Here is a 17635-nt window from a genome sequence, read left to right on the forward strand (position 1 = left end):
TCATTCGCCAGCGGGTTTTAAGCGAAAGCGAGAATGATGAAATTTAAGCAATAATCTCGGGTAGTGCCATTATAAGACTCAGATTCTTGGAGTCTATAATCTAAAAAGTCTGAAATAGGGGGAACATGTTTGAATAAGACTGAATTTGTTCAGGCATAGGTACATTTTTAAAAATAAAACCGCAGTAATCCGCAGTAGTCATGGTCATGATAACGATGATCAAGCATCGGTAAAGCTTACGAGAGATAAATATCAGGGGAATTAGGAGTGAGTAGGCATAACAACGGCAGCTTTGGTGCTGACAGCGTCCTCGCTCTTCCACAAGCTGGTAACAGTCTTCTGCTGAGTGTAGAAGTGCATGCCCGACTTGCCATAGAAGGTGTTGGCACCGCCACCGGCGATACTCTTCTTGTTACCGGTGAAGGAGAACATGGGCAGTGGGACGGGGATGGGAACATTGATGCCCAACTGGCCGGCCTCAATGTCCTTTTGGAAGCGAGAGGCGGTAGAGCCAGATTTGGTGAAGATAGCGGCGCCGTTACCGTACTCGTTGGCATTGATAGTGTTGATAGCATCGTCAAGGGTCTCAACGTTCAGGCAAACAAGGACCGGGCCGAAGATCTCCTCCTTGTAGCACTTCATGTCAGGGGTGACGTTGGTGATGATGGTGGGGCCAATGAAGTTGCCATTGGGGTACTTCGCGGGCTTGAAGCCACGACCATCCAGAAGAATAGTAGCACCCTCAGCCTCAGCGCTAGCAATTAGATCCTCAATACGCTTCTTGCTCTCGGGGCTAATAACAGGGCCAAGGTCGGCACCCTCCTCGAAGCCACCGTTCACGTTAAGCTCCTTAGCACGCTCAGCAATCTCGGGCAACCATTCCTTTGTCTCGCCGACCATCACAACGGTGCTCAGAGCCATACAGCGCTGACCAGCAGCACCGAAGGCAGCACCAGTGATGGCGTTTAAGGCATGGTTCTTGTTGCAGTCAGGCAGGACGGCAGCGTGGTTCTTGGCGCCGAGGTTGGCCTGGACACGCTTGCCATTGGCGGAACCACGAGTGTAGATGTACTCACCAGCACGGTTGCTACCAACGAAGCTGATGGCCTTGATAGCAGGCTCATCAAGAATGAAGTCCACAGTGGGAGCAGTTCCGTGCACAATGTTGATAACACCGGGAGGGAAGCCGGCTTCCTTAGCCAACTCGGCAAGAATCATCGCAGCACCGGGATCACGCTCAGAGGGCTTCATGACCAAGCAGTTACCAGTGACGGTGGCAACGGGAATACACCACAGCGGGATCATGGCAGGGAAGTCTAAATAAGCGGTCAGCAATTGGAGCCATTTCATCCGATATGCAATGCGATGAACTTACTGAAAGGGCAGATAGCGGCAACAACACCCAGAGGCTCACGGTAGCTTCGTGTCTCCATATCCTTGGCCACCTCCAGCACCTCGCCAGTCATCTGGGTGGTGATACCACAGGCAGTCTCAGCAACCTGTAAACCACGGAGAACATCACCCTTGGCATCAGCAAAAGTCTTACCCTGCTCAAGAGTGATGGAAGCAGCCAGGCGGTCCCAGTGCTCGCGGATCAAGCTGGTGAACTTGAACATGATCTGCTGTCTAGCCATGATGCTAGTCGCGCGCCAAGCAGGGAAGGCCTTCTCGGCCGACGCAACGGCGGCCTTCAGCTCCTCATTGGTGCTCTGGGGCACACGAGTAATGAGGTTGTTAGTGGCGGGATCATGGAGGTCAATCCACTTGGTGGCCTTGGATGTAGTGAACTCGTTATCTAGGAAGTTGGTGGTATCAACGGGGGCGGCAATGGGATTGTGATCTGTCGGGTAGGAGGTTGCGGTAGAGGCTGCCGAGGTTGTGGCAGGGGCGAGCTGCTGGACAGTAGCATGCAGTTTACGCACGGCAGAGATGCCTGAAGGGTATGTGACACCTCCACGAGCGGCCAGTCTGGCGGCAGGAGTAGCGGTGGTAAGGGCCCGGGTATTTGAGGCAGCGCGTGCAACCGCGGGCGTGCGGGGAACGGACCGCAGAGCGGGGATGGAACTGGCCAGAGACCGGCGGGCGGCCATGATGAATTGATGAGATTGAAAGAAGATCAAGGGATTGATATCTCAAACACGGGAAGGAAGGAAAGTGGGAGGTTGTATGTGGCAAGGGGGAAGCAAGTATATAAAAGGCGGGATACTTTGTATTACCCCAAAACCCGAGGTCAACCGTTCGCCCGCTCGCCTGGAAGCGGATTTCCCCACACACATCACCGCCTTAGTCAACCTCACGATAAGCTACATGCTCGGCGATTTCAACCAATCATAGCCGTCAAATGTGTAACCGAAATCGCCGAATCATAGTCGCATATCGTGGCTTTTGTGTTTACTTAGAAGTTAGGTTGCACACTGTGTATTCAAATCTGGGGGACTCTCTTGCTATGGTCCTTTAGGCAGGCCGTTCCGGTCAAATTCAACTATTGGAAGAAAGCCCCCACTTATTCTATCCGATTATGGTTATTATTACAGCACTTCATAGTACCCTTACTTTAAATAGCTACTTGTAGTGGACACATATATAAGAATAATAAGATGTACAGAACACTTTTTTGATGATGAATTGAACATAGAATCTGTAATTTGGCATTTGAAACATCGAAAATTGGGGAATCTGAGACTTATGAAAGTCAAACCAGGGGGAAAGATAAAAAGATGGAACACTTTGAAGTATACCGGTCTGGGGATCTTCAACTGGCTAAGGTACATGGCAGGTACATACCTGAGCATGTCACAAGGACAAAAAAAACATAAGGGAATAGGGAATCAACACGAAAGTCCTTTTACTCTCGATCATTTGGATTTGAGGATATCTTTCTTTAATCCACTTCAAAAGCTGACATCACATTTACTCGGCGGAGGAGCGGGTGTTGCGCTTGGTGGCACCGGTCTTGCCAGTGTCGGCAGAGGAACTGGTGGCTTCACCAGTCTTCTCCTTACCGGCGCTGACGGCCTGCTTGCCCTTCTTCTCGGCGGAAGGAGCAGGGCTGCTAGAGCCGATGGCACTGACAATGATAAGGATGGAAGTCAGGAGAAGGGCGACCAAGCCACCGGCGACCTCAGGAGCGGTCTTAACGGCGTGGATGGGGTCCTCCTTGGCCAGAGTGACGAATTGGTTGACCCTCTGGCGGACAAAGGTGACGGGGTCCTCCTGGAAGGTAGTGGTGGTGCCGAAAGTAGGGGCCTCGGGCTCGGGCTGGGAAGCCTTCTCCTCGGCCTCCTCGACGGCAATCTTGACATCGAAGGTCTCCTGGCGGAGCTTCTCAGCGTCCTCAACGGAGTGACCAATGTAGACGTTGTCAAACAGAATGTCGTTTTGCATGGTCCAGATCTCGAAACCAATGGCACCCATGGGCTCCAGGTTGGAGGGAGTCTTGTCCTCGAAGTAGGCGGGGTTGGCAATCTTGCGGGGAGCCCAGACACCCTTGTAGGCAGGGTTATCGATCTCAGGAGCCGACCACTTGCCCTTGTACTCGGGGTTCTTCTTCAAGGGCTGAGTCCACTCGCCGCAGCCAGAGACGTCGGCACACTTGGGGTTGGGGACAGTAGGAGGAACCCAGTCTCCATCCTCCTCATCATCCCAGTCCTCGGGCTTCTCAGCCTCTGGGTCGCCAATGCTGGTGGGCTCATCCTCGAGCCAGTCCTCGGGCTTGACGGCCTCAACATCCAGAACCTCGAAAGGAGCCTCCTCATCCCAGTCCGCGGGCTTGACAGCCTCGGGATCAGCGATCTTGACCTCGTCGACCCAGTTAGTGGGCTTCTTATCCTTGGGGTCATCGATCTCCTTCTCGGGGTTGACGGAAGGAGAGAAGTCCTCGAGAAGGCTGCCCTCCTTCACAGACTCGCCGTTGACAAGGATCTCGAAGGTCTGATCGGGCTTGACGATCAGGGTGTAAAGGGAAGTGACCTTGGAGGTACGGGCGACGGGGGGAGTCTTCAGGTGCTTCTCCTCGTACTCGCCGGTCTTGGGGTTCTTGTGGCGGAAGATGAAGTGAACCTAAGCAGAAAGATGAATGAGCGTGTGATCAAAAGAGAAAAAAAAACAAATAGCCTATTTGGGGTCAGTGTCATCATACCTTGTTGGTGGCACCGCACTTGTCGGGACCGAACATGATCACGTAGGGAGTTCCGTTGGAGAACTCCTCCTGGTGAAGCTTCTTGTTCTCCTGGAGGAGCTTCAGGTAGGCACCGCCACAGACCAATGAGTTCTGGGGCTTGACCTCATACTGAACGACCAGAGTCTTGCCCTTGTTGTCGATCTTCTTGGGGAACTTGGCGGAGATGGCGTGGTGGGCAGCGGCGTTCTTGACGACCAAACCCTTGTCGCCTTCAATGCCCTTGAAGACGGTAGGCTCCTCAACAGCCCACTCACCAACGTAGGCCCAGTCCTCCTCAGACTTGGGGTCGTCCTTCTTGGCGCTGGAACGCTTCCAGCGGGTCTCCCAGTCATCAGTGAACTGCTCCAGGAAGGGAGCCTTGAGGCTTGTGGGCTAAAACAGAATTACATTAGTTTCAAAAGTCAATTGAGTGGGGGGTATAGGGTGAGGTGGGCATACAGTGAAAGTGGGCTTCTCAATGCTAGCGGCAGCGTTGGGGGCAGCTTCGGTATCCTCGGCATGGGCAACACCCATAAGGGTGGCCGAAGAAACCAGAGCCGTGAATGCGGTGTCGAAACGCATGTTGAGGAAACAACACGGGACAAAGAAACAGTGGCGGAGAGGGGAAGTGTAAGAAAGGGACGCCTTGAAAAGAGGAGAAAGAAAAGGCGGAGGTTATATAGAAGAATGTAGAAGGGTCGAAGGTCCAGGTGGCCTCTTCCATGCTCCCCGATCGGGACTAGCCACGGCTAATCCCAGGAACAATACATGATGCTCCACGTTAGAAATGGGGCCCTGTTTTGTCTGATTGAATGAATTATCCGTACTTGCTATGTATTATGTGCTGCAAATTAATTACTCTTAATGCCAATCAAAAACTATTTCCTCTCAAAATCTACAACCCTCATCTCATTCAAACCCAATCCTCTCGTATTATTTACCGGTCGCCGACCATACATGATGTGCTTTACGCGCAAAGACCCGCGGAGCTGCAGATTTCACCCCACCTAATTGGATGCGCCCGTTACACCTTCTTCAACCACTCAGTAGACCACGTCTCACACGTTTGCTACAGGGACTTAGGTAGGTACTGAAGCTGCCTACTGTGGAAAAATTGATTGACCCTAGTCTGGTTTCAATTCCCCCTTATCCCTTCCGCAACCCTCCCTACCCAAACAGCAAACCCTGGCCTTGTGCTAACACCCTTCAGCCTACCATGTGCGCCGATGACAACAAGGCCGTCGAGGCCGTCAACAATGACTATCTGGTACAGTCAGATGACCCTGAGCACCCGGCCAATCTGATTCCGGACCTTTGCCGCCGCTTCTACAACTGGGGATGGGTGACTGGCACTGGTGGTGGAGTAGGTCTCTTCTTTCCCTTTTCCCCTCTCCCCCGCGCTAATTGCGCCAACGACCCGCGCCGCATGCTGACACTGAAATAGACCTCCATTCGTCATGGGGATCATATCTTTATCGCCCCTTCAGGTGTCCAGAAGGAGTTGATGAAGTCGGAGAACATTTTCGTGGTTCAATGGCCCACCAAGAAGTACCCCGCTGAAGAACGCAACTATATCCGCAAACCCCTCAAACTGAACCCCTCCGCCTGCACCCCGCTGTTCTTGACGGCATTTGAGCACGGTGCAGGCTGCTGCATCCACACTCACTCACAATGGGCCGTTTTGGTGACCTTGTTGGTGGAGCGCGAGAAGGGTCCCGATGCTTGTTTCGAGATCAACAACATCGAGCAAATCAAGGGCATTCCTCGTGGAAAGGGCAAGGGCATGCTTGGGTTCTTCGATACTCTGAGCATTCCTATCATTGAGAATACTGCTTTTGAGGAGGATTTGACCAGCGGCCTCGAAGCCGCGATGGACAAGTACCCTGACACGTATGCGGTACTCGTGCGCAGACATGGAATGTAAGTGTCGACTCCCAAGCCCCTCTCTCATGCCTCCATACTATCTTGAATTTGATCCACTAACTCAGCCATAGCTATGTCTGGGGTGACAACGTCGCCAAGGCAAAGACTCAGTGTGAGTCCCTTGACTACCTGTTCCAGCTCGCTGTTGAGATGCACAAGCTTGGATTGCCCTGGGTGAAATAGACACCCAGATTACTGGTAGCATACGGTATGTCGTTGCATGACAGATAATTTTTGGCTAGCATATATAGATTGGCCAGTCCTGGGGCGATTCCCAATCGTGATGATGAGAATGATGAGAATGATAAGACGTTTTGATGGAACCCCCGTCGTGAATGTTTGAACTGTAGTAGATAGTAGGCTTCTTCGAGATTGATAGAACTCGAATTTAGAAGAAAAACCAATGCAGAACCTTGGGAATAAGCTTGGAGACTTGATGGATGAAGAAAAAGGCAAAGGCCAATTGCAAGGGTTGTAGGGAACAGCTTGGAACAATAAACCTTCGAAGGTTGTGTACGGGGGGTACTAGGCCCGGAGGGTCCCCATAACAAAATTCACATCAAATTCTATAACGCCTTGTCACCGCTGGGCACAACCTTGGAATACACGGTCATGGGTCCTGCCATGAATACATAGTAGGTAGGGTAGCAAAAGTGTGTGGGCACATACCAATGTGTCCAGACATACAAACCCCTAACAAACTCGATTGTCTTAAGCCCTGGATGCTGGCGGACCTTACACCTACTACCCCACAACTCCTTATAAAACTACCGAGCTAACGATATAAAAAGAATCTTAGTCAAGGAATATCACATAACCTCACCTGTCTTAAATACTGAGTAGTAAGTACTTACCTCGAGTACTGAGTATCCACCTATGCATCCAGCTCAAGTACCTACTTGGCACTCACTATGTACCCTAATACCTATAGTTATGTATCCTCCCAGTTAAAATCACGAGTATATTACACTATATCTATATTAGCCAAGCACAAAGCCTAAGCTCTGACTGAATCCTGCCCAGGTGAGTATGTATATGGATCCTCCGGTCCCCCGTACCTTGTGGTCCACTGAGTGCGGGCTGCTAAAGCGGGATCCCGTGAGTGACTAAGGGCCGCGGATCACCTCCACTCCACTCTCTCCAACTGCCAGCTTCCCACTTACTCAAACTTCTGAGCTTTGGAGCGCCCCTTGAGCCAACTGCAGAACTTAATACCTGAGCCGCTTTCCTCACACCCTTCTTTGCTTTCTTTTCTTAAACATCATTGATCGCCAAACAATGGACCTCGATACTGGCGACTCCCCGTGGGGCGGTAGGCAGTCACGAATCACGATCCCGCTGCTTCGAATTGCAATCTAATCTAATTCGCAGACGAGCCCTCATCGTTCGCGGCTGACTCTTCGAAGTCAGACACCCAGGAAGGTGTTGGTAAGTTCGATTCTGCAACCTCCCCGTCGACCCCTCACTAATGTCGGACTCCTTGCAGCAGCTCCAGCTCCCGCTTCCGCCCAACCCGCCCTGTCCGAGAGCAGGGCCGAGGTCCGTACACCTGGAAGACGAGCCCCAAGGGGCAACCGCAAGATCAGCGCACAAGCCACGCGATTGGAAGCTGTTGATGACACTTTCGACCCGCTCGGTCCTCTGGGAGAAGCACCAATTGATACCAGCGCGACACTCGCCGACGAAGCTCCGGCACCACCCCAGAAAGAATCGCTTGCTGCCCGCAACCCTCAACCGCCTTCGACCTTTGCGCAAATCTCAGGGGTGGGGAATTTAGGTGATCCGGTTAACTTGGAAGATGATGGTATCGGATTCCAAGGACCCCCGCCCGTGCAACCTGCTGCCGATTCAATGGGACCAAAGCGACAGACACAGCCTAGTATGAGCGTGGAACAGGCAGCGAAGCCTACATTCGATATTTCCGTCGGCGATCCTCACAAAGTAGGAGATTTGACTAGCAGCCATATTGTTTACCAAATTCGGACAAAGGTGGGAGTTCATTTATTGAAACCAGATAAGAGATTGGGAAACTCACTATTCTACGTTATCTAGACATCATCTAAAGCATACCGTCAGCCTGAATTTGCTGTCAGCCGCCGATACCGGGACTTCCTTTGGCTATACAACTCCATGCACAATAACAATCCTGGCGTGGTTGTTGCCCCTCCTCCGGAGAAGCAGGCTGTGGGTCGGTTTGATACCAACTTTGTCGAGTCCCGAAGGGCTGCGCTGGAACGCATGTTGAATAAAATTGCTGGTCACCCAATTCTACAGCACGATGGTGATTTGAAGATCTTCCTTGAAAGTGATGCTTTCAATGTCGACGTTAAGAATAAAGAGAACCGGGAGCCCGATTTGGGCCAGAGCAAGGGCATGTTTGGCTCTTTTGGTCTCTCCGTCGGTGGAGGAAACAAGTTTGTGGAACATGACGACGTATGTTTACCCAATCCGTATTCTTGCGCAAGTTTACTAATTCTTTGGTAGTGGTTCCATGACCGGAAGATTTACTTGGACGCGTTAGAGAATCAATTGAAGGCGCTCATGAAATCCATGGACACCGTCGTTGCGCAACGAAAGGGCCTTGCTGAATCCGCAGGCGACTTTTCCACTTCGCTCCATGCGCTATCTGCTGTTGAACTTTCACCCGCCCTGTCCTCGCCTTTGGATGGCCTTTCGGAGCTTCAGTATCGAATCCGTGAACTTTACGAACGTCAAGCTCAACAGGATGTCTTGACACTAGGAATTACCATTGACGAGTACATTCGCTTGATCGGCAGTGTCAAGATGGCCTTTGGACAGCGACAAAAAGCTTTCCACAGTTGGCATTCCGCTGAGTCTGACCTTCAAAAACGCAAGAACACCCAAGAGAAGATCCTCCGCCAAGGAAAGACCCAGCAAGATCGTTTGAACCAAGTAAACGCCGACGTTGCTGATGCCGAGCGCAAGGTACACCAGACCCGATTGCTGTTTGAAGACATGGGTCGCTTGATGCGGAATGAGTTACAACGCTTTGAGAAGGAGAAGGTAGAAGACTTCAAGTCTGGTGTAGAGACATTCCTGGAGAGCGCAGTAGAAGCTCAGAAGGAGGTATGTTTTTCCTTGTGCCATTCTTCAGCTTTTCCCTTACATAACTAACTAAAATTCAATAGTTGATTGAGCTGTGGGAGACCTTCCTCTTGCGTCTTGACGCTGGAGAAGATGGCCTTCCGTACTATGTACCATCATCTGGCGATGCCGGTGAGGAGTATGCCCCGGAGACTTCATCACAAGTTGAACCTTCCTCGGTGGCCGATGATGATGAGTGATGCGACCCGCCTATATAAACTCGGGGCTTTGTGGCCCCAATCAAAACCGGTTCACGCATAGTCCAGCTCCATCTTATACTCCCAATTGAATTCTTTTGTTCAGCCCTTTTCTTTCTTTCACACAGCGGCCCCTATGAATATCCTCAGTCCTCCTTTCTTCTTATATTCGAATTTCTTTTCTCTCCAAATACCACCCATCGTTTATTGTAGTCGATACCAAATAACACGATTCATTGATCATTCCCCATTATCGCCAAAGCTGGCTGTACTCCATTGATAATGCAACAGCTGAAAGCCAAGTTTTGTAGATAATGATTGCCCAGCTGCCAATTCGAGTAAGTAGTACCTACTATGTACCTATTTGCCAGTAGACTGGTCAGGGATAGGTACAATTGTATGTTCAAACAATTCCCGAAAGCGCCGCTTCCCAATCTTCGAAGCGATTGCCATCCGCGCAATATCGTAGCGCGATTCGACCTCCTGGTTAGACCATTCACTTTGAGCCAGCCTTCCTGCTGAGAATGTGAATATAGTGCGACACGTGGTAAAATCTGTGGAAAATAACCCTCAAAGAAGATGATTCATCGGAACATGCGATTCTGTTACGTACCTTGTAGGTAGCTCCCAACATTTGAAGGTTATGGAGGTCAATGTTATCTGATGGACATAGAGCACTGCGCGGAGTTATGGATGGAATCTTTGCTCCGCGATACTAAAAAATCCAAGACCTTTCTGAAGATTTTCTAGCTATGGTGATTCGTACTGATTGCATCCTATGTATTTCCTAAATGTAACAATTCACTTGCTCTCGGGTATAAAATGCACTCTTTTTCTGGTAGATATCCATTCAGAATACCCACATGTGCAGTGTTGGTCTCGCAGCTCTCGCCAGCCAGGAATTGTTTCTTGCTTGGCTTTGTATTATCATGATGACCGCTTAAATTTTCCAACGGCAACGGCTTTCGATGTTTTAGTCTGTATACCCATGTAGCAACGGGCCTGGGATCTTTTACAAGGAAAAAACTCATCGAGTATGCACGGTAGAGCTATAACTTATTGTCAATGTTCTGCCTTTTCCATGATGATGTTCAAGGAGATTGGATTATCTATGTACTGGGCTCTTCAAGACCCATTCTTCTGGATGCGGACCTAATCCTAGAGCAAGTGCAACAACTCATTCTTGCGCCTGAGTCCTTAGTCTAGCTTTGAGATTCGTTAGTACTGAATCTTAACAGGTACCATACCGTGGTTGCCATCTTAGGGCTTGGTCTCAAACATGCCGCCGTCTTCCTTCCTGTTTTAGCTTGATTTTAGTCGAAAACCTTGAATAGTAATCATAAGGAGTAATTTGGTCATTGCAGACCTGCAGATGGGCATGATGGCGTAATAGCTCGAATGTTCCTTCCAACATTGTCGAACAACAGATGCATGAAGTGCTGTTGCTCCCTTCCGCTGTCTTGATCAATCTGCACTTCTCATCACCCCATGTATCAATGACTTTCTTTCTTCTTGGGCAGCTGGAAGCCTTTTTGAAGAAAACAAGGGACATTCCCTTTCTTCCTTTGGTCGGATGTTTGATATTCATATCCTCGAACAGCTATAACCGGTGGGATGGGAATCAAGGTAAGTGTCAAGGTAAGTGCTTGAACTTTGCTGCGATCAAGAGCCCTAACGGGGGGAAGAGAAGGAGAAATATGATGCCCTTTGACTGACTCTTTGCGTACATCAAGCCGGTCCACAATGCCTCTCAGTGCATTACGAATTATGCAGGTCATCATCGAGGCAAGTGATTGACTATACGACTTTCTGAGGGCCATACCCAATGATGAAGAAACAGTTATGATGCTCAGCTTTGGCTGATTTTTTGCATGCATGCATGGAGCAGGATCACAGTGACTCTCAGTGCGTTATGCAGATCATCATCGAGGCAAGTGATTGACCTTACGACTTTCTGAGGGCCAGTCCCAATGATGAAGAACACGTTATGATGCTCAGCTTTGGCTGATTTTTTGCATGCATGCATGGAGCAGGATCACATTGACTCTCAGTACGTTATGCGGATCAACATCGAGGCAAGTGATTGACAAGTCACGACTTTCTGAGGGCCAGTCCCAATGATGAGGAAACTGGTTATGATGCTCAGCCTCGGCTGGCTTTTTGCATGCATGGAGCAGGCTCACAGTGACTCTCAGTGCGTTGTGCAGATCATCACCGAGGCAAGTCATTGACTGTAAGACTTTCTGAGCACTTGAGGGCTAGACCCAATGATGAAGAACCAAGTTATGATGCTGAGCTTCGGCTGACTTTTTTTGCATGCATGGAGCAGGATCACAGTGACTCTCAGTACCTTATACGAATCATCATCGAGGCAAGTGATCAAATTGACAGCTTTTGGAGGGCATAGCCCACTGACGAAGGCCCTGGTGAAGATTCTCAGCCTCGGCTAATCAAGTCATCTTCGAGGCGTGAGAAAGGCTGGGAGTGGGAGTCCTATTCCCGATACAAATCCCTGATGAGATGTCAGCTTATGGGGGTTCAATTATAACAAGAAGAGATGAGAGAATATCTGGCAGTTCAAGCTTGGATGTAACCGTCACAATCGTCTGAAAAGATCAGTTCTTCAGACTGCTGCGTCTACGAAATATTAGTATATCATGTCACTGAAAGTCGAGAAAGACTCACCAATATAGATCGTGCCTCGTTTTTGCTTCTCTCTCTCAAGTAGTCCTAGAGACTGGAAGTGTTTGCCTGATATTAGTGGAGGGGGGTAGAGCTGGAGATAAAACATACATTTGTGTAAGAGAAGACAGGAGGAGCAAAAGAAAAAGAGAAAAATCTTGAAGCGCTACAGACGGCCGATTTCAAAAGCGGAACTTGGAATGTTTGCTTTACATGTAATTTACCGAGCTGAGGCATTGTCAAGAGTTTCAAGTTAAGTCAAAATTGATGGGATTTGGTAATCTCTGTACCGTATCAGAGCAACCTTGGAAGTCATTAACTTAGCAGATCTGGACCTTTGTGAATCGATAGTATTGGCGTCTCAAGGAAGCTCCGGTGCCTCAAGAGTACAAAACTCTGAACATTTGAGCCATGGAACTACTTGAATCTACCGAATGACACGTATGTACGAGGAGTAAGTTATTTACAGCTTATACTAAAGATGCTGCATTATATTGTGGATACATAAGGACATACAGTATACTTCAATTCCGAGTAGAGGTAAAAGCACCACAGTCATCTTCCAAGATGATGAACGCTTCTTCTTTTTTGGATATCCGGGGCCATGTCTTCAAATCTTTGTTCAGAGAGGACTCTTTACCTCGGCTTGATACTATCCTTTTCCGTGGATATATAGCCTGTATCTCAGGCTAAATAGGAGTAGATCTGTACCCCGCATACCTAATTTCACTACGATGGAGAAGCGGGCCATATACTTCCACCACTCATTAATCTATAGCATCATGTACTATTAATTATCAATAATCTTTCTTAAAACTTCAAGCTGCTTCAAACATAATCAATTTAGGTAGTACAGACTATATGCTGCCTTTAACATGCATTTTTCAAGCTTGAAGTTCTTGGTTTTTCTACTACATGCTGGAGCCGCGACTAAGATTTCCGCCGCCCAGAGACGGAATATAGTCCGATCTTTCAACCCTCACCGAAACGCCAGTTCTCCAACAACACCGCTACAAGTCGGCAATGGCAACTTTGCATTTGGTGCAGATGTCACTGGCTTACAGACATTCTCTCATTTCGCCATTGAGAGCTCTTGGGCTTGGCATAATTTCAGTTTGCCAACTACTCCTGGTCAAACCTCTTGTTCTGGTTAGTCGCTCGTTTCTACTACCAGCCAAACATTGGATTAGAAATTTCGTGTGCATACATGTAAATCAGTACTAACCAAGCTATATGAAATAGACTTTACAGGCCTGGACTGGTGGACGCATGGCCGTCTTGTCAATTATGACATGCCCAATCCAGACGAAAACGATATATCGAACTGGCTTATTGAGAATCCTCAACGATTGAGCATAGCCAACATTGGCCTACATTTCCCGGGCCAAAACATCACCGAAGAGTCACTACTTTACAAGTCCCAGGATCTGGATATCTGGGAAGGAACTATTCAATCTTCATTCCAGTACAATGGATCCAATGTCTCGGTTCAGGTCTGGTCTCACCCAACTGACCCTATCGTGGGAATACAGATCAAGTCGGATCTACTGATCTCTGGAGACTTGGGTCTCTTCTTTGACTTTCCCATATCCGATACTGAGAAGTTCGACGCACCGTATGTTGGTGTGTGGAATGACACCACAAACAGTTCAGTACATGTGAAATCTACACCCGATACGGCCTTGTTTGAGCACGTTCTTGACAGTAATGTCAACCGGCTTGGAGTGAAGTGGCATACGGAAGTTTCTATCACTGGGCCTTTGCCTGGAACGAATCGATTCATCCTCACGCCTAAGGGATCGGATATTCTGCAAATTGTGGCCGACTTTCAGCCGGCTAGTGATAATCGCGATGATTTCCCGACGTATGAGAGCATTGCGGCTGGGTCCAGAGAATGGTGGGAGGATTACTGGATGACTGGTGCCTTTATAGACTTGTCGGCGACTGAAAATGCGAATGCTACCGAGCTCCAACGCCGTATTATTCTCTCTCAGTACCTCGTTGCGGTAAATGAGGCATCATACAATCCCCCGCAAGGTATTCCATGAATTATTCTTTTGTTTCCGAGTCATTTTTGCTAATTTTTCTGTCTACTAGAATCTGGTATGAGACTCTTCCGTCTATATAATGCATCTACCCTACTATATTTCAGCTACTAAAAATATATGCTAGGCCTTGTGAACAATGGGTGGTACGGAAAATTCCATGTAAGTCATGCCTGCAAGGCCATTACCACACATGCACCGAAAGCTGACGAGAGTATGCCAGCTTGAAATGTTCCTATGGCACAGTCTACATTTTGCCCGATGGGGACACTACGATCTCCTTTCTCGGAGTGCACCAAGCACATATCAACGATTTCTCCAGTCCAGCATAGACAGAGCCACAGCACAGGGATATGAGGGCGCCCGCTGGGGCAAGATGACAGATCCAACAGGACGCAGCGCCCCAGGCGAAATAAATGCATTACTGATCTGGCAACAGCCTCACGTCATGCATTTTGCCGAATACGTCTACCGCGCCTTTCCTAATAAGAACACCCTACAAGAGTGGGACGAGGTGATAACAGCTACAGCTGACTTCATGGCCTCGTATGCGTGGTGGAACGATACAACTATGGTATATGATCTGGGTCCTCCAATGTACCCGGTTAGCGAGAACACAAGTCCAAACAGCACCGTCAACCCGACATTCGAGCTGGCCTATTGGCGGTTTGGTCTCGACGTTGCAATTCAGTGGAAAGAGCGCCAGGGCGTCTCTGTGCCGAAAAACTGGGTCACTGTGCGAGACAATCTTGCTCCGCTGCCTGTTATTGATGATGCCTATGCTGTTTATGAAGGTATTCCTGATATGTGGAAAGTGAACAGCACGACTGTGCAGGATCATCCGGCTATGATTGGTGTTTATGGCTTGCTTCCGCCTCCTTCGACTGGTGTGCCACTTAACCTGACGACTATGCGCAATACTGCCGAGCTTATTAAGGAGCTTTGGGACTTTGGGGACTCTTATGGATGGGACTTTAGCATGTTGGCCATGAATAGTCTGCGTCTAGGAGATGTGGACCAGGCTGTTGCGTATCTTCTGGACTCTTACTATGTTTTCGATGATGCGGGATATGCCGAAGGAGGAAGTCGGGTCCCCACTCCATATATGCCTGATGCTGGGGGTTTGCTGTTGGCAACTGCAATGATGGCTGGAGGCTGGACTGGCGATGAGGGTCCTCATTTCCCCGTAGATTGGGATGTTACAGTCGAAGGCTTCAGTCCCAGCCTTTGAAGCTACCGAGCCCCAGATCAAGTTCCAACCTTCAATGTTATTTGAAGGAGGCTATATCGTGAATCTCAGAATAATAAAGCAAATTGATTTGATGCACAGAGAAACAGATATATGTATAATGTACAAGAGAGATGAAACATAATAAAGAAACCCAACTCCCGACCAATGGTCTTACAATCTTTCTTCCTTTCAAACTATCTCAACCCGAGATATTCCCCTCAGTGCTTCCATGTCTTCTTCTTCTCTGGAGGCGGGGCCTCGCCCTGTCCAAATGAACTGATCAAGTCCAACAAGTTATCCTCATCCTCCTGATCTTGCTTCTCCTGCGCCTTAGCAGCCTCTTCCTGGGCCTTGGCGAGAGCAGGATCCGCCTCCGCAGCAGGGGCACTAGCATCGAAGCTGCGACCGAAACGCGCACGGAAAGCAGCGAGTCGACCAGCCTCATCGTCCTCCACGTTCATAAGCTTGCTGCTAGACGGGTTCCACAGGAGCGAGTTGCGGGTATCACGTGTAGAGCGGTACACCGGCGCGGGAGAGGTGGTGCGGTGCGTGAAGGCGCTGCCGTCGGAGAGCGTAATGAGCTGGGTGAAGGTGTAGGGGCGCTTAGGACGGCGGAGGAGAGTAGCGTGTCGGCATTGCGAGCAGACAAAGGATGTGCTCTTGAACGGGGTGGAGGTGATTTGGCTGGAGGGAAGGATGGTGCTTGTTGAGCTATTTATTGTGGCCGCGGTGCGGCGAAGGGTGGTGTGCATTGACATCGGCTCGGAGGTGCTGCGCTGCAGCTAGTAACCTGTGTTGAATTGGGTATTTGAGGTATCGAATTGGCTCCCCTGGGTGTCGTATGTGGTGGGCAGGAATGCGATTGAGAGAGGAGAAGGAGGGTGAAGTTGATGCTATACAACTTGTGTCGCGGGAGAGAAATTATCGCGGGTTACGTAAGCGGATCCGTGATTTTTGCGGACTTTCAGGGTTTGGAGCAACTTGTTCGTTTGGAGACTCGCGACGGAGTCTTTGGCTTGAAACGACAAGTGTCATAGATCCGGTACTGCTTTTGATCTTCTTGTGTGGTCTTTCTGCGCGCCGAGCGGCATTATCATCCCGTTCAATCGGCGACATGAAGCTATCGGTCCCGCGACTTGCGGCCCGGGGAGCCCGCGGAGGTAAGTGTCGCTTTTTGTTTATCAGCCCCATTTTTGACTGGTGCGCATCGTCTAAGGCTCTTCAGGGTCTTTAAACACCGGGAACTCCATATACACACCATCGCACAGCTTTTCGTCTTTCCAAACTCTACCAGCGCGGCCAACCCACCAGCACAACTCACAATGCTCCCGACGAAATATCAGCAGTGCTACAGCTTCCAAAGCCCCGGAAGCTCAATCAACACCTACAAATGAACCAGCACAAGTCTCATCCCCTAATACGCCACCTAAAAACTGTCCCTCATCCTCAATATCCGACCAAGTCCGCCTTCTAATGCGCCGCGTGCCATACCCCGTCGCCATAATCACAGCAACAGACCCCACCGGAGCCCCAGGCACATCCTCATTCCGCGGCATGACAGTCTCCTCTTTCAACACCGTCACCCTCACACCTAATCCGGTCATCTCATTCAACGTTCGCAGGCCATCCGAGACACTAAACTCTCTGCTTGCCTCGCGACGATTCCTGGTCCATTTACTTGCTCCGGGACCCGCAACCGCTATTCTCGCGCGAAATTTCTCGAAAGGAAACACCACTCTTGCTAGTATATTGAATGGACATGGAGACTTTGAGTTCGGAGCCTTGGATGTTTCTTCTAGCCTCCAGGATTCGGGATCCGAGAGACCTCTTCCTATTTTAAGGAGGCGAGACGGTGCGCATGAATTAAAGAAAGAGAACGGGAATGCTGATTTCCCGTTCGTATTTGAATGTACTCTGCACCCGCAGAAGATCGATGTGCATGACCACTCGATTATACTGGGGACTGTTGTCCGTACAATTGAAGGCAAGAATCTTGTGGTTTCGGAAGACCACTGTTCGCAAGAGAGTGGTGATGAGCATTCGGCGGACCGATTATGTCTGTCATATGCCAATACTAAGTTTTGGAAGATGGGAAGTGAGATTTAAGTTGTTTGGAAGTTTGCTAAATAGATTGCATGTTAGAATGGGTTATGCTGCGCTTGGTGGAGCGTGGCACTGTACATTATTAGATCCAACACCATGGCTGTCGACTGGGTTTATCTCGATCTGCAGCAGTTGATATACCACTTACAATCAAATATCATTTAAATGACAAGTTTTAAATACGCGAAAA

The 17635-nt window shown here is 49.4% G+C and overlaps 7 protein-coding genes across 7 annotated transcripts; 4 read left to right on the forward strand and 3 right to left on the reverse strand.

Annotated features, from left to right (window-relative positions):
- Nucleotides 1-261: 261 nt before the first annotated feature.
- Nucleotides 262-2090, reverse strand: N7466_004411 (CoA-acylating methylmalonate-semialdehyde dehydrogenase; the record flags this gene model as incomplete). The annotated part of the gene is made up of 2 exons (XM_057163808.1): nt 262-1316; nt 1376-2090. 2 exons carry the CDS (start codon nt 2088-2090, stop codon nt 262-264), a joined length of 1770 nt encoding a protein of 589 aa, XP_057022489.1.
- An 820-nt stretch (nt 2091-2910) lies between these two features.
- On the reverse strand, nt 2911-4741 carry clxA (calnexin; the record flags this gene model as incomplete). The annotated part of the gene is made up of 3 exons (XM_057163809.1): nt 2911-4059; nt 4139-4552; nt 4619-4741. 3 exons carry the CDS (start codon nt 4739-4741, stop codon nt 2911-2913), a joined length of 1686 nt encoding a protein of 561 aa, XP_057022490.1.
- A 634-nt stretch (nt 4742-5375) lies between these two features.
- On the forward strand, nt 5376-6265 carry mde1 (methylthioribulose 1-phosphate dehydratase MDE1; the record flags this gene model as incomplete). Its single annotated transcript, XM_057163810.1, has 3 exons — nt 5376-5522; nt 5604-6079; nt 6154-6265. The coding sequence occupies 3 exons, from the start codon at nt 5376-5378 to the stop codon at nt 6263-6265; spliced, it is 735 nt and encodes a 244-aa protein (XP_057022491.1).
- Nucleotides 6266-7360: 1095 nt separating this feature from the next.
- On the forward strand, nt 7361-9387 carry N7466_004414 (sorting nexin 1; the record flags this gene model as incomplete). The annotated part of the gene is made up of 6 exons (XM_057163811.1): nt 7361-7394; nt 7454-7510; nt 7569-8071; nt 8135-8515; nt 8567-9169; nt 9232-9387. The coding sequence occupies 6 exons, from the start codon at nt 7361-7363 to the stop codon at nt 9385-9387; spliced, it is 1734 nt and encodes a 577-aa protein (XP_057022492.1).
- Nucleotides 9388-12941: 3554 nt separating this feature from the next.
- N7466_004415 (uncharacterized protein) lies at nt 12942-15342 on the forward strand (the record flags this gene model as incomplete). Its single annotated transcript, XM_057163812.1, has 5 exons — nt 12942-13215; nt 13309-14103; nt 14164-14169; nt 14239-14273; nt 14335-15342. 5 exons carry the CDS (start codon nt 12942-12944, stop codon nt 15340-15342), a joined length of 2118 nt encoding a protein of 705 aa, XP_057022493.1.
- Nucleotides 15343-15560: 218 nt separating this feature from the next.
- Nucleotides 15561-16094, reverse strand: N7466_004416 (mitochondrial 54S ribosomal protein bL31m; the record flags this gene model as incomplete). Its single annotated transcript, XM_057163813.1, has 1 exon — nt 15561-16094. The coding sequence occupies one exon, from the start codon at nt 16092-16094 to the stop codon at nt 15561-15563; it is 534 nt and encodes a 177-aa protein (XP_057022494.1).
- A 362-nt stretch (nt 16095-16456) lies between these two features.
- On the forward strand, nt 16457-17448 carry N7466_004417 (flavin reductase family protein; the record flags this gene model as incomplete). The annotated part of the gene is made up of 2 exons (XM_057163814.1): nt 16457-16502; nt 16637-17448. 2 exons carry the CDS (start codon nt 16457-16459, stop codon nt 17446-17448), a joined length of 858 nt encoding a protein of 285 aa, XP_057022495.1.
- Between the last annotated feature and the right edge of the window lie 187 nt (nt 17449-17635).

The sequence above is a fragment of the Penicillium verhagenii genome, assembly GCF_028828195.1.
Source record: "Penicillium verhagenii strain IBT 33310 chromosome Unknown utg000005l_segment0_segment0, whole genome shotgun sequence".
Taxonomy (NCBI): Eukaryota; Fungi; Ascomycota; class Eurotiomycetes; order Eurotiales; family Aspergillaceae; genus Penicillium; species Penicillium verhagenii.